Raw genomic sequence first — 22,706 nt, 5'->3', positions numbered from 1 at the left:
TACAGGACCCCCTACTCCATCTATACAGTACATGTATATACAGGACCCCCTACTCCATCTATACAGTACATGTATATACAGGACCCCCTACTCCATCTATACAGTACATGTATATACAGGACCCCCTACTCCATCTATACAGTACATGTATATACAGGGCCCACTACTCCATCTATACAGTACATGTATATACAGGAGCCCCTACTCCATCTATACAGTACATGTATATACAGGAGCCCCTACTCCATCTATACAGTACATGTATATACAGGACCCCCTACTCCATCTATACAGTACATGTATATACAGGACCCCCTACTCCATCTATACAGTACATGTATATACAGGACCCCCTACTCCATCTATACAGTACATGTATATACAGGACCCCCTACTCCATCTATACAGTACATGTATATACAGGAGCCCCTACTCCAACTATACAGTACATGTATATACAGGACCCCCTACTCCATCTATACAGTACATGTATATACAGGACCCCTTACTCCATCTATACAGTACATGTATATACAGGACCCCCTACTCCATCTATACAGTACATGTATATACAGGGCCCCCTACTCCATCTATACAGTACATGTATATACAGGGCACTACAGGTATACCAAACTGTGACTGGGTAACACTGCCACACAAGACCTGACCAATACCGCCATACTGTGCTGGATAACCCTGCCACACCAGACCTGACCAATACCGCCATACTGTGACTGGATGACACTGCCACACCAGACCTGACCAATACCGCTATACTGTGACTGGATAACACTGCCATACCAGACCTGACCAATACCACCAAACTGTGACTGGAAAAAACTGCTATACCAGACCTGACCAATACTGCCATACTGTGACTGGATAACACCATCATATCAGACCTGACCAATACCGCCATACTGTGACTGGATAACACCGCTGTACCAGACCTGACCAATACCACCATACTGTAACGGGATAACACTGTCATAACACACCTGACCAATACCACCATACTATGACTGGAAAAAACTGCTATACCAGACCTGACCAATACTGCCATACTGTAACTGGATAACACTGTCATACCACACCTGACCAATACCGCCATACTGAATATAATATAGCAGTACAGGCAAAAGTAGAAAATATGAATTAGTGCACGCCTCACCAGACTGGGCTCAATGTCCGGGATAATCCAATGAATTTAAAGGAGACAGCACTTTGTAAAGTTAAAAAACGGTGACTTTTATTCACACCTCAATGTTGCGACGTTTCGGCTATACACAGTAATGCTTGAGGAAGGCTACTGTGTATAGCCGAAACGTCGCAACATTGAGGTGTGAATAAAAGTCACCGTTTTTCACTTTACAAAGTGCTGTCTCCTTTAAATTCATTCAATACCGCCATACTGTGACTGAATAACACTGCCATACCAGACCTGACCAATACCGCCATACTGTGACTGGATAACACTGCCATACCAGACCTGACCAATACCGCCATACTGTGACTGGATAACACTGCCATACCACACCTGAGCAATACCGCCATGCTGTGACTGGATAACACCACTATACCAGACCTGACTAATACCACCACACTGTGACTGGAGAATACCGCCATACTGTGACTGGATAACACTGCCATACCAGACATGCCCAATACCGCCATACTGTGACTGGATAACACTGCCATACCACACCTGACCAATACTGCCATGCTGTGACTGGATAACACCACTATACCAGACATGACCAATACCACCACACTGTGACTGGAGAACACCGCCACACCAGACCTGACCAATACCGCCATACTGTTACTGGATAACACTGCCATACCAGACATGACCAATACCGACACACTGTGACTGAATAACACTGCCATACCAGACCTGACCAATACCGCCATTCTGTGACTGGATAACACCGCCATACCAGACATGACCAATACCGACACACTGTGACTGAATAACACTGCCATACCAGACCTGACCAATACCGCCATACTGTGACTGGATAACACCGCTATACAAGACCTGACCAAAGATTTTCTGGCAAGTCTGAATGGGAGGGTACTGCCCTCAGCAAGGTGCTACCCTACGCACCAGACCATGGGTGCCTAATGGTAAATACGACCCTGCAGGTATACAGGACACTACAGGTATACAGGACCCCAAAACTATACACTACAAGTGCACGGGGCCTCCACCAACTATATACTATAGGTATACAGGACCCCAAAACTATACACTACAGGTATACAGGACCTCCACCAACTATATACTTCAGGTATACAGGACCTCCACCAACTAAATACTACAGGTATACAGGACCCCAAACTATACACTACAGGTATACAGGAACTCCACCAACTATATACTACAGGTATATAGGACCCCAAACTATACACTACAGGTATACAGGACCTCAAAACTATACACTACAAGTATACAGGACCTACACCAACTCTATACTACAGGTATACAGCACCTTCACCAACTCTTTACTACAGGTATACAGGACCCCAAAGCTATATACTACAGGTATACAGGAACTCCACCAACTATATACTACAGGTATACAGGACCCCAAACTATGCACTACAGGTATACAGGACCCCAAAGCTATATACTACAGGTATACAGGAACTCCACCAACTATATACTACAGGTATATAGGACCCCAAACTATGCACTACAGGTAATACAGGACCCCCGAACTATATACTACAGGTATACAAGACCTCCACCAATTATACACTACAGGTATCCAGGACCCTTAAACTATAAACTACAGGTATACAAGACCTCCACCAACTATACATTACAGGTATACAGCACCAACTATATACTACAGGCATACAGGACCCCGGAACTATACAGTACAGGTATACAGGACCTTCACCAACTGTACACTGCAGGTATACAGGACCTCCCTCAACTATACACTACAGGTATACAGCCCCCCCAACTACACACTACAGGTATACAGGACCCCCCAACTATAGACCCCTAAAAACTATACATTGTGGGTATACAGAACCCCTCCAACTATGCACTACAGGTATACACTAATTCCACTGATTAACTTAGATGAAACAATACCTTTAGCTTTGCCTCCTGGGCACCTTAGAACAAATCTAATTAACACACTGACACTTTATTACCCAGGCAGCGCCGGGTACATTTTCTAGTATCACTATATACAGGAGATGTATCATCTATACCATAAATATAATATATATAATACACACAATAATGTACAGGAGATATATAATATTATACCAGCATGCTCCTCATCACAATATACAGGAAATGTATAACCTATACCAGCTGTACATACATATATATATATATATAAAGAGAGAGAGCGAGACTGCTTGACTGTGAAAGTTTTATGCTACTTTCACATTTTACCATTAGAGGGCAGTATGGAGCCAGCTAAAACAACTACAGAAAAAAAAGAAAAGCTAAACCTGGTAAACTGTTTGGTATAGAAGCTCTTGTAGATGATTGTCTTCAGGTAAATATCTCACTAAACCTGCTCTCATGGCGACCTAACCAGTCTGTTGTTGGGGGATGGACTCATACAGTAGAGCATATATATTATAAAAATTTCATAATTTCATGTTTGTTTTTATTAGACACTTTCTGTTATTGCTGTTTTATATGGTATTTACACCTTGACCCAGCCTCTTCATCAAACTCTTGATACCATAGCACTAATCCTAGTTTCATCTATTAGATACACATTTCCCCAGCAAATATACAAATGATCTCCTGCTGAAGTTATACACACCTTGCATCAGCCTCTATGTTACATACTTGATCATCATAGCATTAATCATCATAATACTAATGATTCTACTTCCTTCCAGGGTGTAGCTAACTCACAAGCAAACCAGTATAGTTCTTAAAGGGGTTGTCCAGCAAAAATCTTTTTCTTTCAAATCAACTGGTGCCAGAAAGTTATACAGATTTGTAGTTTACTTCTATTTAAAGATCTCAAGTTTTCCCATACCTATCAGCTGCTGAATATCCTGCAGGAAATGTCTGACACTGTGCTCTCTGCTGCCACCTCTGTCTGAAACAGGAACTGTCCAGAGCAGGAGCAAATCCCCACAGAAACAGTCTCCTGCTCTGGACAGTTTCTGACATGGACAGAGGTGGTAACAGAGAGACTGTGTCAGACTGAATAGAAAACAATATTTCCTGCAGGATATACAGCAGCTGATAAGTATGGGATGAGTTGAGATTCTTAAATAGAAGTTAATAACAAATCTATATAACTTTCTGAAACTTTCTGGAAAAAAAGATCTTCACTGGCCATTGATGTCCAGTGAATTTCCAACTGTGATTGACCGGTTGGATACACTATATTCTGTGGTGTATCTAACTTATAGGAAGCTGGACCCCATTCGTTCCCTAATCCAAAAGCTGATCCTATAGCAGTAATATGAAATACCTTAGATGCACTTTCTTCAACAGTGTATCTAACTGAGCTGTAGGGGCTGCTGCCTGTACAATGGGTCTCCAAACTGTGTTTCTCCAGCTGTTACAAAACTACAATTCCCAGCATGCCCTGAGAAAACAGCAGGAAACCCTCTAAATCTTTAGTTTCCCTAACTGAATTACTGTCTATACAATATAGGCAGTAATTTATTCTAATGATTAGATACGTCTAGGGTGTATCTCACTGCTCTTAGCTTCACCTCACTCCTGTATCACCAGTTAGATACACACAAATTGTGCTCCATACAATCCAGTACAAAGTTGTAACCAATCGTGGCACAAAATATAAAATGGCGCTATTATAAATGTAATAATAGAGAATCAAGGTGATCATATGACCTCAGATACGGGATTGGGTGCACCAGTTATAAAGTATGTTCCTGCACATGCAACAATCGTTCTCTATTGTTCTCCAGGGCACCACATGACAACTTTAACACTTCCCTTATATTTCTTATTACAGTCTTGTCCTATAGAACAAACTGACCATGATAGATGCCGTCCCCACAACGACCCCGCTGCCCCCATCCCTTCACCTAATTAAACTTATTTGAGAGTTATTTTAAGCTGCAGATTCGTAGCACCAGTTGGGCTTTTAATCCTCCACAGTTTATCATATTAGCGTTCAGTGGAAAATAACAGTGTGAGGCGACAGCGAGCCCCTCCCCCACCCGCCGCCCTCCTCCTCAAGAGCAAAGCCGGCCTGGCAAATCAAATCAGGCAAAGATGAAACAATCACCGGTCCTTATACTGTTCTGTCCTAGACTATAGAAAGTCCTGAGATATTAACCCGTTATAAGTCTAATTACTATAAATAATGTACATAGGAGCAGTATTATAGTAGTTATATTCTTGTATATAGGAGCAGTATTATAGTAGATATATTCTTGTATATAGGAGCAGTATTATAGTAGTTATATTCTTGTATATAGGAGCAGTATTATAGTAGTTATATTCCTGTATATAGGAGCAGTATTATAGTAGTTATATTCTTGTATATAGGGGGCAGTATTATAGTAGTTATATTCTTGTATATAGCAGCAGTATTATAGTAGTTATATTCTTGTATATAGGAGCAGTATTATAGCAGTTATATTCTTGTATATAGGGGCAGTATTATAGTAGTTATATTCTTGTATATAGCAACAGTATTATAGTAGTTATATTCTTGTATGTAGGGGCAGTATTATAGTAGTTATATTCTTGTATATAGGAGCAGTATTATAGTAGTTATATTCTTGTATATAGGGGCAGTATTATAGTATTTATATTCTTGTATATAGGGGCAGTATTATAGTAGTTATATTCTTGTATATAGGAGCAGTATTATAGTAGTTATATTCTTGTATATAGGAGGCAGTATTATAGTAGTTATATTCTTGTATATAGGAGCAGTATTATAGTAGTTATATTCTTGTATATAGGAGCAGTATTATAGTAGTTATATTCTTGTATATAGGAGCAGTATTATAGTAGTTATATTCTGGTATATAGGAGGCAGTATTATAGTAGTTATATTCTTGTATATAGAAGCAGTATTATAGTACTTATATTCTTGTATATAGGAGCAGTATTAAAGTACTTATATTCTTGTATATAGGAGCAGTATTATAGTAGTTATGTAGACAAGGGAAGAGTCAGACGGCCTGCACTACAATTAGTACAACACCTGGAGCGACTACAGGAGGTGGTAAGCTGAATCCCGATGGTGCAGCTCGGCTAGTGGCGGTGTCTGACTAGCACCCGCTCCTCCATCTTCCCCCTTCCCTGCCGTGTTCATCCCTGGATCAATAAAGCATTCTACGGCATCATCTGTGGTGAGTGACCGCATCTATTTTTCTTCATTTCAGCTATTATAGTAGTTATATTCTTGTATATAGGAGCAGTATTATAGTAGTTATGTGGGCCTGACGAAACTTGCAAACGCAAGTGAAACAGTCTGTCTTCCACTTCCCTCCCCGTGATCTATGCTGTATTGAACCCCGAATAAACTGGATAATGTGCTTCAGCAAACGGTGAGTGCTAGCTCTTTTTTCTTTGTTGGACTGGATTATAGTAGTTATATTCTTGTATAAAGGAGCAGTATTATAGTAGTTATGTATGAACAAGAGAAAGAATTCTGCACTCACCGAGTGGAAAGCAGTGGGTTTATTGTCCAAACACCGAAGGCTTCAGCTGGGAGGGGGAAGGTGTTAAGCAGGTGCGTTTATAGTAGTTATATTCTTGTATATTCTATATAGGGAGCAGTATTAGGCTATATTCACACAACGTATATTTTTGTAAAACTACGGCCGTTGTTGCCAAGTGCAACAGCGGCCGTGGTTATCACGAAAATATACGTAATAATGCCATCTATGGGATCCCGCCTGGGTAGACACTCCGGCTGGGATCTCTCGCGGCGCTGCGAGAAACTGACATGTCAGTTTTCTGCGGCCTCTATTCAATGAATAGCGGCTGCAGAAAACCCTGTCAGTGCACACTATAGAGCAGGTGGCTCCGGCCGTTCGTTCCATAGTGTGCAGTGGGGAGTTCTGATGCGGGCGCGCACGGATGCCCCCCATCAGAACTCTGCAGCTGCAAAGATCATCTGGCCGGTGATGATCTTTTCTGAGACCAGCCGGGTCGCGGAACGGCCGGTCTCATACGTTGTGTGAAAATAGCCTTATATTAGTTATAGTACATAGGAGCTGTAAAGTGCATAAAAAGTTTATCTTTCTAAGGTTTGATGAAAAGGACTTGGTGGGAGACATATGGTGCTGTCATATAGTAAGATTTTCTTTGTTGCCCATAGCAACCAATTACAGCTCCCATAGCAACCAATCACAGCTCAGCTTTCATGTGTCACATTGCTCTGGTAAAATGAAAGCTGAGCTGTGATTGGTTACTATGGGAGCTGTCATCGGTTGTTATGGGCAACAATTAGAATCTTACAATAAGGGTGCCTTCACACAGGACGGATCCACAGCGGATTTCTCGATGCAAATTCGCAGCGACATCCGCTGCAGATCCCTGCCTTGTAAAGTCTATGGGCAGACATACTCGCAGCGGGATTGACATCCTGCTGCGAATATGTCGGGAGACCGCCCCATTAAACCCTAGCCGGAGCGTATACATTACCTGCTCCACGATCCGGCTTGCTTTGAGGGTTCCCCGGTGCACGTCCCACTCAGCCAATTAGCATGGCGTCGCAGCAGCACACTGATTGCCTGAGTGGGACGTGCACCCGGGAACCCTCAAAGCAAGCCGGATCACGGAGCAGGTAATGTGTGAAGGCAGCGCCATAAATCTCCCCCTTGTATCTGTATATTAGTATGTGTGCTCTGTCAGATAGTCTTATACCCCCTCAGGCAGTGCCTCCTTTCTATCATTATATTATATCATTAGAATTAACCCGGAGTAGCTCTATAAGCCCAGCTTAGCTCCCAGCATGCCTCATGTCACAATGACTGCAGACTGCCCCCTCCTACCTGAGCTCCTTCCTATCAGCAGCCATTGTACAGTCCTCTGGTGACACAGTCAGAAGGTATAAGAATGGTACTGAGGATGCTGAGAGTAGTAGTTACATAGACACCGTATTCAGCACATGGTACAGCTGGCACATATTCCCCTGGCTGCTGGTGCTGGCCGCATTTACCTCCTTTCTAATCCTTCAAGGGATCAATTTTCCCTTTTTTAAACATTATATAGGCTGCGTCCTGTTCAGTGTCAGATGGACAATATCATGTAACAGTATGTCCGAGACCGCTATACAGGTGACACAGCCAGCATATAACAGTACAATGTATATATAATACTAGTAACGACTGAGGAGTAATGCAAAGCTGGAGGATTGCACAGTGACCCCTATGGTCCCGTCCCTATAGTTCTATAATATGGCCTGTATGTTTTTGTATTATGGAGTCCCTATGGTTACATATTACACATGCTTTAAAGCAGAGATGGGGCTGTCCAGACATGATGGGAATTGTAGTTTTATAACAGCTAGAGGGCCGAATGTCTCCCATCCCTGCTTTAAAGGGTGTGCTTATACGGTTCCCAGCAGAACAGTACAGATCTACTGTGTAGCTCGCGGAAAAGCTAGATCCAGTCCTGGGAAACCGGGAGAAGTTTCCCAGGACTGGATCCAGATTTTCCCAGCCCTCGGGGAGTAGCTGCACGGAGCCGCATTCAGTTAAATGGCAGCAGGTTGATGAGCGGATTTCAGAGATAACAAACCGCTTAGCATTGTTATTTCTGTAAATTCACTCATCTCTATACACAGTCCCTAAGGTCCTCCAATACATAGTCCTTGTGTTTCCATATTACACAATTTCTGTGTTTCTATTCTATGCAGTCCCTATGGTTCTCCAATACATTGCCCTTATGGCTCCTATGTTTTGCTACACAGAGGTTCCTGCCACATTGTCCTTACGCCTTCTATGTTTTTCTTACGCAGTCTCTAGGGTTTGCTCCGCTCGGTCCCTATAGGCACTCCGCATGTCACTGTATGATGCTTATTGCAGCACAGTATTATGGAGTTGATCTCCCATAAAAGCAATGTCACTTATCCTTCAATATATGCTGAGAATTTTCCACTGGATTCATGTTTACATTTCCAGTATATACTACCTGTTCATGTATATAAATGTATGGTCAATCATCCTCAGAATGACCCCCTTTATTCTGCATATTGTTGTATCCCCATTTCTTTCTCTATGCCCTCTCAAAAGATAACTATAGAGTTCCCCTTTAAGAAAAAGCACTGCAATAATAACAATCAATATCCAACCCCTTTGCATAAAACCCTCAAATCCATGGCCGGCTTAGTCTAGAAATCTCCGCTCACAAGGTCAAATCGAGAAAAAAAAAAACAAGAAATTTGCTGCGATGCATGAAGTTGGGCGCAATGGCCACAAGCTAATTTTAGCAGCCGTGATCTATGGTGCTGCTGAGTGTATTCTTTTCATTTTTCCCTTTAAGGCGGAGGGGGGGGGGGGGGGAGAGGCAGCTGCAGACAAAAGACGGGTGACTTTAAAAAGACATTCTCACACTGCTGAACACAAAGCAGAGCCACCTTAGGGAGAAGAGGCGAGGCAGCAGCAGGTAATGGTGGATGTGAGCAGTGATTGGGTGGCGGGGATGAGTGAGCATGAATGTACTCCAGAGCTGATTGTATCCAGGGGATGAGCTGCAAGCACAGGCCATTCATGCTTTGGGTGATGTCAGTAAACTGAGGCGGGGCTCCTGGGAAACCACGCCCCCCTATGTTATATAAGCCATTGTAGCCCATGCTGGCTGGGACACAGTGCCTCAGAGCTCACATTGTAAACTCTTCCACTCTGTGCATTGCTGGCTGCACCTACTTGGCTTTGTATCTGCAAGACCCTCACTGCAGCAGGCGGACCCCTCTTTATTGTGTCATCTCTTTAAGCTAGGACAATTCCCCCCAGCCTCTCTGGACTTCATGTCTGTATTTTACCCTATTCCTTGGTAAGTGGCTCTGTGCTTCCTATGGATTAACCCCTATGTGGCTGGCGCATGCATTTTATTCTGGGGGGTATGGTCTGGTGGACATGGACCTGGATTTTTTAGGTGGTCCAAAGTACAATATCTTGTGATGTATTGGGGGGGGGGGGGGGGTTGAGGAATTTTATCTGGTGCAAATGTTTCTGGTGGTTAGAAGGTTAATGTTCCCTTATGTTAGGGATGCAGCTTGTGCTAAATGCTATGAACATATAGGAGGTTTATATGATGACTATGCCCCCAGGGAGCCCAGTCACCCAGCGGTGCCCTGTAGGCTGCAGGTGGCATCTGGTATCACGTTAGCTATTCAGGTAGAAATCTGAGGTGCTGTCTGTATGCCAAGCTGGCATTCATAATATGCCAAGGCAGCAGCTGGGTATTGTGTGGTCTGGTCTGGTGCCTGGAGAATACTTTTCTGTGAAGCTGTTTTCTTTGATGAAGTTAATTGTGTATTGATACTGACACCAGGGAGGTAAGGGGTTAATTCCTCCTTTGTGACATTGTTACTTTTAATTATTTTAATGTTTGTTTGGAATGAACTGTTCAGGGGGCTGTATGGAGGGGCAGGAGGAAAGGGGGTGAATGGAGGGGGGGGGGAGCCTGGAGGAGGAGGGGGGCGTATGGTGAGGCAGGAGGAAAGAGGGGGTGAATGGAGGGGCAGGCTGGAGGGGGTGAATGGAGGGGCAGGCTGGAGGGGGTTATGGAGGGGCAGGAGGAAAGGGGGGTGAATGGAGGGGCAGGCTTGGGGGAGAAGGAGGGTGCATGGAGGGGCAGGGGAAGAAGGGGAAATGGAGGTGTAGGGGAAACTGGGTAGGAAGGGGTGCATGGAAAGACAAGCATGGGGGAGAGGGGAGTACATGGAGGGGCACTCTGGGGGAGAAGGGGTGCATGGAGGAGGGGAGAGGGAGATGCATGATGGGATAGGTGGGGGTAAAAGGTGGTGCATGGAGGGGTAGGCTGCAGGAGAGGGTCGCGTGTGTGTGTGCAGGTTAGGGAGAGGGAGGTGTATGGAGGGACATGATAGCGAGAGGGAATGCAAGAAGGAGCAGGTTGGGGAAAGAGGGGTTGCATGGGAGTGGGGCTGCAGGGGGGAGAGTGGGTGCATGGGAGTAGGGCTGCAGGGGGAGGGGGGCTGCAGGGGGAGGGGGGCTGCAGGGGGAGAGGGGTTGCATGGGAGGGGGGCTGCAGGGGGAGAGAGGCTGCATGGGAGGGGGGTTTCATGGGAGGGGGTCTGCAGGGGGGAGAGAGTGGGTGCATGGAGCAGCCAGCTGGGGAGTGAAGTAAAGAGGATACATGGAGGGGGAACTGCATGGAGGGGCAGAAGTGGTGCTTGGAAAGCAAACTGAGGAGAGGGGGAGCTTGGAGGGGTACGATAGCTAGAGAGGGTATTGTTTAGTAAGGGGGGAAAGGCAGACTAGGAAAAGTGAACACCTAGTGAGGCAGGTTGGTTAAACAGTAGGTGCTCAGGAAGGTCAGCAGTGGTGGTAACAGTATGGTGTGTAGGTAGAGTGGGTGCTCAAAGATGCAAATGAGGCTTGGGGGCTCGGCAGGTTGGGTAGAGCGGACATGTATTGGCATGAACCTGTGTTAGTTTTATGGTTCTGTATCAGCAAATCATAGGAAATCTCTTGTTGGCTATGGGCAGGATAACGGTACTGTGCTCCTATAACTCCCATAAGCTAGCGCTGATCCACAGTAATTGCATTAGTTTACGCATTTGGCAGAGCTTAGTTTGACTGATGTAGCAGAGCTGAAGTGACCACTTTGTTTGCTCTAGATGGTGTTATGTAGGATGACAGATGGCCCCCCTACATTCATCTCTGCTCCAGCTATGGTGGTGGACATCGGGCTCGGTTACAATGGGTTAGAGAAGTGTTCAGTAGAAATGAGCTGCAGTGAACTTTGCAGCAGCTATGAATGGCTGCTGATAACTTTGCTGCCCATTGATCTCATGTTCTACATGGTTAATGGGGTTATCCAGCGTTACAAAAACATGGCCACTTTCTTCCAGAGACAACAAGACTCTGGTCTCCCGTTTAGGTGTGGTTTGCAATTGAGCTCCACTGACTTTAATGGAATGGAGTTAAAAAATCTTCACCCAAACTGGAGACAAGAGTCAAGCTGTCTGCGGAAGAAAGTGACCACGCTTTTCTAATGCTGGATAACCCCTTTAGGGTAGCTTCACACATACCATATCGCAGCGGATTTTATGGTACAGATTTGATGCTGTGTTCATTCATTTAGTCAAATCTACTGCAGATCCGCAGCAAAAAATCTGCTGTGATACGGTATGTGTGAAGCTACCCTTAATGTAAGATGCCCAATGTAACCAAAGGGGAGACGGGAGCTGTGTACAGTGGATGTATCAGGAGTATATACAGACAGAGCGACCTGTCTCCACTCTGTTATTCTTATCATGTCATATGTTTAGACCCATGTTGTGTGTCCCATCATATAGGGAAGCTATGCCTGGAGATGGCTTTACATTGGCTCCATGCAGCTGATGTCATCGTCTATCTGCGTGGTCGGTATAGCGTGAATGACAATGTTCTGTTCTTGTCGCTGCCAGCATCCTCATTCACACTTGGCTGCTATGAATCACAGTGATTGGCTCATGTTCATTGAGTAACTTCCTATCGCTTTCCTGGACAGGCTTTTTTTTTTTGTAAAAGTCCAAATCCTTCTGTAAACCTTGGTCAACTATAGAATTTCTTAGAGGGATGATTGTAATTGCCTGCGACCAATTTACTCCCTGGTAACAGCAGTGGGACCACTTGACATTAGTACAATAAAGGGAGCAGCTGCCAGACGAGGGGTAGGCCACCTTCTTAAGGAGGTATTAGAGCCTGCAGGGGAGGCAGCACTAGTTTGGAGGACCATTAAATTCTACATAACCGCCAAAGTCTTGAGGTTCCATAAAGAGTATGGCCCCCGATTTTAGTCTTTTTTTGGGTCATCGCTGTTCTGTGGTATCTGTCTCTTCTAATGTAGTCTTTCATATCGATCAGGTCTACATGTAGACTATCAGTCATGTAGGTTTGAAGTTAAATAAGTATAGACCATGTATGTGTCTGTTTTAGGTCAATGTACATATATAGACCATAATGCAGCTCTGTGGTCTATGTACAGATGTAGCCCATATAGCTGCTCTCTATAGGGTCAGTCCAGTGTATGTACACATTCTGTAGATGTAGCCCATACCGTAGTGCTATAGAGTAGGTCCAGTGTATGTAAGTATATATTTATATATGTAGACAATCCTATATGCCTTTATTATATATAGCCCATATGGAGGACTTTAGGGTCAGTCTTGTCTATATACAGCTCTGTCCAGTGTATGGAGACAGTGTACAGACATACGTAGGCGGTGTAGAAGCTCTGTGTTAAGTGTATAAACCTTTATGGGTCATACCAGTGTATGTGTAGACCTATAGCCGCTATACATGACTTGCACAACTTTGTAAGGGGTCACATGTGGACCATGTAGCAGCTCTGTAGGATCCGACCAGCGAATATCTATAAAACTTATTACAGTTCGATATAAGTAGCTGTGGACCATATCAGTTTTGTATGCTTATATCTGTGTATGGACTTTATATATTTTTTCACTAGAGGCAGCGGAGTGTGTGGCTATTCATAGACCATATGGCAGCTCTGTAGGGTCTGTCATTCAAGTGTGTTAATGTATAGAACAAATGGCTGTTCTGTAGGATTGGTCTAGTAGTTGCAAATGTTGCTGGAGAACCTTTATACAAGTGACCTACATAAGCAGCATAGGAGTCCTCCTGTGGTGTCTATCCAGTAAATGGATGTTAGTAGACTATATAGCAGTTTAATAAGGTCAGTTTATTGTATGTCTTTCTAAGACCTTATATCTGTTCTGTAGGGGCAGTCCAGTATATGGTTATTGTAGACTTTACATCAGTTCTATAGGGTCAGAACAATGTATGGAGATTTGCTGACCATATATCTGCTCTCTAGGACTTAACATACAGACTATAGTCCAGTAAATGTATGTAGACTATACAGCTGTTCTGTCCAGTGTATGGCTCTTTGTAGATATTGTAGTTATTTAGGGTCAGATCACTGTATACATGGCCATATAGTGTTTTGTACACCTTTCCTGGCTGTCATGTGTTGACTACATAACTGTTCCATAGGGTCAGTCCCATAGACATATACACTATGTTGCGGCTCTACAGAGCTGCTATATGGTGTCGGTCTATGGGATTGATTGTAGAGAATGGTTATATAGACACCCAAGTAAGTTAGAACCATTCTTTACAATCTGTCCCTTAGACACCATATAGCGGCTCTACATGACTTATAACTTTCCTAGGTGTCATGTGTAGGCTATATAACAGTTCTCTACAATCCACTCTATAGACAGACACCATATAGCGGCTCTACATGACTTGCACATCTTTCCCAGGTAACTTCCCGGTGTTCTCGCACTTTTGTGTACTTTCCCTTTGGCCCCTATAGACAGTATCTCTGTGAATAGCCCTTTGTCTTTGAAGAGATGAGATCAGAGATAGGATTCTTCTAGAACTTGTTTGCGCCCTGTACTGGATGATCCTGAGTGTTTGGTGAAGGTGTGTAGGGTCGTGTTTAGACTCTATTATTCTGGGGATGACGAATGGCCGGCTGTGGGTGTTCAGCTTGTCGTGATCTACTGGTGACAGAACCAACAAATGATGAGATCTATGACATTTGTGCACAAGTAAACACCTTAAAGGGCCCTAAACCTGTAGCCGGCGGTGGCTTATAATAGTGCGGGAGCATAATAAGAGGTGACGTGACTATAGCTATGTATGTACGTCATGTAAAGAACTCTGCCTGTTATCCTACTGAAGTAAACAACAATTAGTCTGTGGCTGAGAACAGGGAACAATAGGTGAACCCAGTGGGATGTTAGAAGTCATTATGCAGAAGCTAAAGCTTTGGCTGTCCAGGAATGATGGGAATTGTAGTTTTGCAACAGCTGGAGGGCCGACTGTTCCCCATCCCTGCTTTAGTACCTCAAAGAGCGTGTGTGTATGTTATTACAATTCAACTCCATTCACTTCAATGAAACTGATCTGCAATACAGCACACAAACTGATAAGGGTGGTTCTGTTTCTGGAAGAAAGTAAACCTCCAAAGCTCTGAATATTTGCAGTCATACAATTTTATTTCATGTACATAAAGTTCACGTGTGATTTATATCAATGGTTGACTATGTTGCTATACTGATGCATTGTAACAACTCTCAGCTGTGCGGTTGGGTAGTCTGGATCTGTCTGTGAATACAAACATGCTGCTGAGTTTGTTACAATGTATCAGATCTAGTGATGAGCGAATAGTGAAATATTCGATATTCGTACGAATATCTCCCTGATATTCGACTATTCCATCCCATTAAAGTCTATGGGAACAAGTATTCGATTATTGAAAAACATCTATTTGACCACTTGGAGGTTCACAAGGTCCACAAAGACACTTCAGGAAAAGGGAAGGGGGATTTGAACGCTTATCGAATATTTATCGAATATTCAGCGTACTATTCAATAATATTCAATACTATCGAATACCTTACTATTCGATCGAATATCTATTCAATCAAAACAGTATTTGCTCACTAATCAGATCTCCTTCCCTGCATCAGGATACATCTTTGACTGAATGTTTCCATTCACAGAAGTCTTGTATACTAAGAAACAGGCTTCTCAATGTAAAGTGAGCTTTATATACCCGGCCTGATGTGTTTTTCTTCTACTTCTGACCACATCTTGGTGGCTTGTCTCAGAATTGTCTCGGTTTTGTTGCTTTGTCTGAAGCGGAGGGCCAGGAGGTTAACCCTTTTCTTCTCTTGCAGCACTGACTACCTGAGATCAGCTGAGATGACTGAGGTTATAATGAACACTCAGCCCATGGACGAGATCGGTCTAAGCCCTCGCAAAGATTCCTATCAGGTAGGTTGTGTGCGCCGCCGTCTGCCGCCTTGTAGATATCGCCTGTGCCAAATGCCTGCTTGCTGATAACCTCCTGATGGGGTCTTCACCGCTTCTATGGTTTGTTGGACTATTATAGGAGCTTTGTCCTCAAAAATCTTATCTGTCAAACTTAGAGTTCTTATAAGAGTTACTGGGAAAGCTGGATGACCAATATGTGATGAACTGGCCTGTGTAGAGAAAGGATATGCAAAGCAGAGCAAATGCCACCAGACAGTTGCTTTGCATATCCCTCTTCCCATAATTCCCTGTGGATCATGAATGGTTTATAAGTCTCAGTCTTCTTTAAGGATGAACATTATCCCTTTAGTGAGGAGCATAAAATGTATCAATCATTGACAGGTTTGCCTTTCTGGAGCCTGGGAAAGTTGGGTGACATTCCTTTTATAATGAAAAATTGAAAGTAAGCATAAATCCACTAGAAAAAAACTGTACCAGTCCACGAGAATTGTCAGGAATCTGACAGCTGGGTGATGGCCCCTGTTGTACTGTATTGATGGCTCTATGGGTTGCAGTTTCCAAAATCGGTGAAAACACTAGTCATGTACTCTAGTCATGTACTCTTATATCTATGGGAAAAATGAATGTTTTACTGCCTGACACCCAGCTTTTCCAGTGCCCTGAGTGGATGGATACATTCTGTATCATTACATAACTAGGCAGACCTACTGTGGTGGCCCAGTAATCTCTAGGAAAAGTTGAGAAAGGCTATTTAATGTTATAGGTTTTAAGAGCTGGTACATAAGTCTACATGGCAACACCCAGTGATGTAATTGTCATGTGACAACCAGGACATGACTACAATAAATTCTTATTGCATATAGTCCAACCTTGAATTTTTGCACTGGTTGCAAGTTTACTATAAACTGGTTGAAAGTTTAATGGCGTTGCCAAGTACAGGGGCATTCATTTCACATGGTATGTGGGTTGGGGTTGGGGTAGGTGTTAGGTGAACATGCAACTTGTAATGACCTTGGTACAATGCAAAGGGAGTCTATGCCCCAGGTAAGGGATTCAAACATTAAGCAGGACCTGATGACCTCATCAGTCATGCAGTGATGTCATTTTATGCGAGACCTGAGTCAGTCTGAGGGTTAGTTGCAGTTGTAGGGGGTGTATTTTGGTTACTTGTCTACCAGACAGCTGTATGTGACTTGGCTGGGCCTGAAGAAAAGGATAGGGGTCACTTTACAAACTTTCCAGGCTGTCAAAGACCCCATTCATCGCCATTACTTGGCTTATCTTCCCTAATCTGATAACCCTCCTTTTAAACTTCCTATTATCCAAAAATTTCAAGAATTTCATAAAAATGTGATATCCCGGGGTCTTGGCATTGGATACAGAGCAGCCTTGTATCGGAGCAGACTGCCCACGCCGGTGACTTTCTAGACACAGCGAGGTTATTATGAATGAATCTTTACGTTCATTGCGGGGTTAATGAGAATCGTTCACTTGTGCATGAACGGCCCGAGGCCAAGCAGACTTTGAAGAATCCGGCATGGACCCTGCGCCCTTCCCGAGATGCTTCATTCACATTTCTGTTCTGCATTGTGACTCGTCATTGTCTATTATGACGCACAATGGGTTCTTAAAGGGCAATGCATCTTTATTGCTTAGTGAGGAAAGCTTTCAAATAACATCCGTAAACTAGCTTAGATCTTGATTTTTTTTTTTTTTTTTTTTACTTATTTTGTAGCTTTTGCTTCCTGAACCAGGATGAACAAATCCATATATTATTTTAGATATAGGAGACTAATGTACAACAATGGCCCGTGCTTGTAGCTCTAGTACTGATATAATGTATATAGATCACCGAGCCAAACTAGGGGCTGATGATTCACTTGGTCCAGACTATGGGGAGCTTTATCAACAGTTTAATATAAAAACTGACTGTTGCCTGTAGCAACCAATCACAGTGCAGCTTTCATGTCAAATTCTTCTCTTGAAGATTTAAAGTTGTGACTGGTTGCTATGGGCAACAGACTAGGCCATAGCAACCAATGAGAACTTGTCTTTCATTTTACCAGTGTTGGTTAACTGATGAAAGCCGAGTTATGACTGGTCGCTATGGGGAAAACACCAGTTTTAGTTTCTAACAGATTACTAAATCTGGACTGCTGTCTGTTGCCCATAGCAACCAATAATACAGCAAATGTATGCCATGTTTTTTTTTTACAGTTTACACTTTGTCCCCCCATACTATTCCCAGATGTGTCCATGTACTTAATGCTGTCCACCCATCATCTGCCATATTGCAAAGCATTGATCTACGATATGGCATCACTGAGGCACCATATGATGGGCATACATGTGCTGTGCAGGTGCCATACATGTCGCCCTGGTGTGTACCTGGACCCTCTATACCCTATTTGTTTATTTTCCCCCTTCTCTGATACCTTGTGGGCCATTACATTGCTACCAAGAACCTGAAATCCCATGACAAAACAGCGAAGGGTTAATGTACCCAGGGCTGTGACGTCACTGGGCCGGTTTCTGCTTTTGCTTTTTGTTTTCGGCACAGAATGTGACTAATTCTTACACCACAGCTGTGAATTTCCTATTTACAGCAAACGCTTCCTTTGCCAAAAGCAGGAAATCTCCAACATGTGTCTGACAGGGCCCGAGAGCTGCAGCTTCATCAGACCCATACCTGGGACTACCTAAATAACAATAACAGTGATCAGCTATGCAATGTTCTAATAGTCCTACTTTTTACATCTGATTACTGTCAGTGAATGGGAACAATTCTGTTTACAGTAGTAATTCTGTGCTTCTTGTCCATGACAACCAATCAAAAATTTCTGTCAAATATTCATTCCAATGTAAAGGAAAAGAAGTCTGGCCCCTGGGCTGTGTTTTTTTTTTTTTTTTTCTCTTCTTTTAAATGGCAGGGGGGTAAAATAACAGTACTCGCCTCTCCCTATCCCTCCTCAGCACCAGATCGCTGGTCTAGGACCCCCGCTGGGCGGAAATGGCTCCAGACGGGGGTCCCAGAGCCGGTCATGTGGCGGATCGCAGGCATTGAGGGAGGTAAGTAAGGACTGGTTAGGCTTGCCCCACTGGTTGTTAGATTTCAGCCAGGGCCAAGTTCTTTTAACTGTTAATATAAACCATTATATACCCCGTATCACCAACCTCCATTACACAGTAGAATCTCTATCTCTGCTTCTGCCAATGAACTAATAAGATATTACAATATTCTACTAATATTCTATAGACGTTTTGCTTCCACAGAGATCTTATGTGTATCCTTCCCAATCACAATCCTTGGTGGGGAGTTCTTCAGCAATCACCTATAGACTCAGCTGCTCTCATTGAGCAAGACAGTCTGGAAACTTCTGTCATTGACTGCTTGGAGCACATAAGGTCTCTCATTCATAAGTTATCAGATCCTTCACATTCCTGGCTAATCTTTCACCCAGGTCTTTGTCACAGAGCTGAGTGTTGACAAGTCCTAATCTTATAACCAGGACACAAAGGTTGGAGAAGACATTACTGTTTGCGGAGTGTTCAGCCCATAAGCTGCATTCTTTACATATAGCAGATAAAATGCACCTTGTGTTACATGGCCTCTACCCCATGTTGTCTATGTATTCTCCTGTTTGCCTGTCCCTTCCCCAGGGGAGTCCTGGACCGTAATGTTCAGAAAAGTTTTGAATATCGAAATTACATATTTTTGGAACGTATAAATCTTTACAAAAAATGATCAATTAAGTGACTAAATAGGATTGTGAACATCTGAAAACAGCGCCTGTAGACAGGAAATGGGAATCTACATGGGCTACAATGGAAATGCAGAGATTAAAAAAAGCCATTTTTAACTCTGATGGAATGTGATAGTCACAAGGGTCATTAACCCTCGAATCTCTCGGTATTTGTGTAAGGTCCCAACAGATAAACTAGAAAGTTGAAGGGCTTATACGGTGGCTGAAGACTATCTAATGTTTATGGGATTATCCTGCCCCTTCGGCAATGGCAAATGTTTGGGGGGAAGGGGGGGTGTTACATACTTTATATGACTAGCTTTAAGGTGTCAAATTTACATAGTTGTCCCCCAGCTCCCGATACAGAATTGCAAACTCCCCCATATACATGCATGCCAAGCCGCCTTGAGAGATTGTCTTGCTCTCACCCATCTATCTTGTCTTGGATGCAGCTAAGGCTAAAGCTGGCCATATATGTTGGACCGCTGTTAAGGTGGTCATACACCTTCAATAACACCCATCCTCCTCATAAACGAGTGCTCCTGTGTTGTCTATGGGGAGGGGTAAGCCACAGCGAGAACAATGTGGGTAGCCCGCAACTTTCAATCACTGCCAACCCCGGTCACCAGCAAAATCTGTTCAAAACTGCCCTAAACACTTTAGACTGACTGGTTTGGCCAACAATAGCCTAAAGTGTATGGGGGCCTTTAGCCATGAATTGAAAAAGTACTTCTCATCTGAGATTGTATAGTAGTTTTATAAGTAACTTACTACATGGTTGTAACCTGCTTAAACCTGTGACGTGCTTGTCTTTTTATGACTTTGAGTTGACCCTTTCCTTTGTTTCTCTCCTACAGATCTTCCCAGATCCCTCAGACTTCGAACGATGCTGCAAACTGAAGGATCGGCTTCCCTCCATTGTGGTGGAGCCCACAGAAGGCGATGTGGAGAGCGGAGAACTGAGATGGCCTCCCGAAGAGTTCTTGGTGGAAGAGGAGAAGGAATCAAACTGCGACACACAAAAAGACAACAAGGAGCAGTAATCATGTGATGACACCAGTCATTTGGATAAGGAATTGCCCATTAATGGGCCCACTATGAATCGGTTAAGAAGAATTTTGTTAACCATGACAAATTCCAAGACGCACCTGTGATGAGTCTTTATTTCATTTTTTTTTTTTTTTTTCCCTCTTGGTGGAAGAATCCAGCCTTCGTTGTGATTAAAAGCCCGAAGTCTTGAAGAAGTGTTTGCTTTTTTTTTTTTTTCAATTCAATCATTAGAATACTATCTGAGGTTTTTCCAAGGCTAGATGCAGTGATAATCTTAGATTAACGTAAGAAGGAATTCTTTGGACAGAGGCACAGACTCATCGACTATGAAAAAAAAACTGCCTTCTGTGCAAGAACGTAAGGTCAACCCATCGCTTCTCCATCTGAATGTTACGTCATACTGTCCAGACTGGAGTCTTGGTTGATGCCAAAGTCATCTTCTGGTGAACTGGCTGCGTACAACAAGGCTCCGCTCCTGACAAGTTCTAAGTGTCATCGATGTGTCGTAACTATTTGTAATTGGATCAAAAAGTGGAATCTGTCTCTGTAGTATTAATACCAGTGTTCATCATTGTGTACAGGGATGCAATATTGTCATGTATTTGTCCTGTACTGAGATGTTGGTGTGTTCCTTGGCTTACAGTAAAACTTTGTAGGGTTCAGCAACAAAGTCAACATTGTAGACCAGTATGTAGAGTTCTCTGGTATGGAAAAAATACAAAAACATTGCGCTTCCTTTCTGGATAAAATGGCCATCTTGTGTATCATTTATGTTGTATGTCTCTACCAGTTATTGATTTGGTGACTTGGACATGGTCAACCATCTTGGCTTGTACCCATCACTGAATCTGATTGAACAGTGTCTGTTATGTTGAAAAGCGATTAAAAAAGTTTGCCAAATATTAGTGGTAGGCAGTGAGTAATGTGCGTGTCACTCAACTTCTCCAAAGATTGGAGGTCAATCCAGAATTGTGGAAGGATGTATTGGGGAATAAAGATGCAGTTTGTCTTTTGGGGGGTTTTCAGCCCATTGTTTGCACAATCACAATTTTGTAGGCTGACAGATGAAGCCTATGCTCTAGGAATACACATCTCTTCTGGTAAAATCCCTTGTTTACAATCCAAAATGCCTTTTGCGAGACCCATAGTTGCCCTTTAATCCACTAGATATTTCAAGCATTTTATTTTTGAGAATCCCTTCCCATCGAATAAAAAATACCTCAGTATAATATGCTGGTGGCTATTGCGGAGAGATTGCCTACACCAACACACGTTACTAGATGCTTGTAGACCGGTATTAGTTTTCATTGATTATACAGCAATAATTCTTGTGTTAATCTGTCAAGTCCTGAAGAAAGATTCTTGTGTATATCTTGCAAGTGACACGTGTAAAATGTTTTTGGTAGTGCCTGCATCATCTTCAAGACCCACCGAAGGCTCTCAAAGTCATAGTGTTGCATGTCTTTGTCACGGATTCACAAATTGGGTATTGGGAAGGGGTGCCAGTGTTGGGGGGAGCATCACCGATGGGTGCAAAAGATGTGCCGCAAACCGCATCAAACTTGATACAATTGTGGTGTTCCAGTAGGTACAAAGTGAAAATTCACTGAGACCTCCTGACTTCCATCATGCTTTTGGCATCCATTAAAGGTCCTACTGAGCTCTTGGAAAGAAAACAAAAACTTTTACGGTCAACTCGGTGGAAGGAACTACTTTGCATTTGTCTCATTTTTGTTTTTTCTCTTTGAGAGTATTGTATATTTCCATTTGTTACAAATGTCTGCGAACAAAAGCACTCGAGTAAACTCTGTTGTATAATAGTTATATATAAATATATATATTTCTGTAATTTGAGGCTCAGGGAGATGCTAGCTATTTTTTTTTTCTTCAAAAACTTTTATGTCACTGTGACAGTTGTAAATAAAAAGTTTCAAATTGCTT

At 43.1% G+C, this 22,706-nt stretch overlaps 1 protein-coding gene and 1 long non-coding RNA gene across 3 annotated transcripts in view; one reads left to right on the top strand and one right to left on the bottom strand.

The window, feature by feature from the left end:
* The window catches only part of LOC138774279 (uncharacterized), a 23,103-nt gene extending 15,857 nt beyond the window's left edge, over window positions 1-7,246 (bottom strand). Inside the window, exon 1 of the long non-coding RNA XR_011360283.1 lies at window positions 6,646-7,246. This is a non-coding gene — a long non-coding RNA (uncharacterized lncRNA). The remainder of the gene's footprint in view (window positions 1-6,645) is intronic.
* LBH (LBH regulator of WNT signaling pathway) lies at window positions 3,438-22,706 on the top strand. Of its 2 annotated transcripts, XM_069955008.1 has the most exons (4): window positions 3,438-3,527; window positions 6,117-6,333; window positions 15,876-15,972; window positions 20,573-22,706. In XM_069955008.1, the coding sequence occupies exons 3-4, from the start codon at window positions 15,901-15,903 to the stop codon at window positions 20,756-20,758; spliced, it is 258 nt and encodes an 85-aa protein (XP_069811109.1). In that variant the 5' UTR covers window positions 3,438-3,527; window positions 6,117-6,333; window positions 15,876-15,900; the 3' UTR covers window positions 20,759-22,706. The 2 variants fall into 2 exon arrangements, with proteins under 2 accessions (XP_069811109.1, XP_069811108.1); XM_069955007.1 differs by lacking the exons at window positions 3,438-3,527; window positions 6,117-6,333 and adding an exon at window positions 9,785-9,985.

The sequence above is a fragment of the Dendropsophus ebraccatus genome, chromosome 15 (assembly GCF_027789765.1).
Source record: "Dendropsophus ebraccatus isolate aDenEbr1 chromosome 15, aDenEbr1.pat, whole genome shotgun sequence".
Classification (NCBI taxonomy): domain Eukaryota; kingdom Metazoa; phylum Chordata; class Amphibia; order Anura; family Hylidae; genus Dendropsophus; species Dendropsophus ebraccatus.
This window is presented reverse-complemented; position numbering and strand designations above follow the sequence as displayed.

Bases quoted from the DNA above. Each gene is read 5' to 3' on its own strand.
- LBH (XM_069955007.1), top strand. From the start codon at position 9,960: ATGTCTGTATTTTACCCTATTCCTTG. The intron at 9,986-15,875 runs GTAAGTGGCTCT...CTTCTCTTGCAG, and splicing joins GTATTTTACCCTATTCCTTG to CACTGACTACCTGAGATCAG. The intron at 15,973-20,572 runs GTAGGTTGTGTG...TCTCTCCTACAG, and splicing joins CTCGCAAAGATTCCTATCAG to ATCTTCCCAGATCCCTCAGA.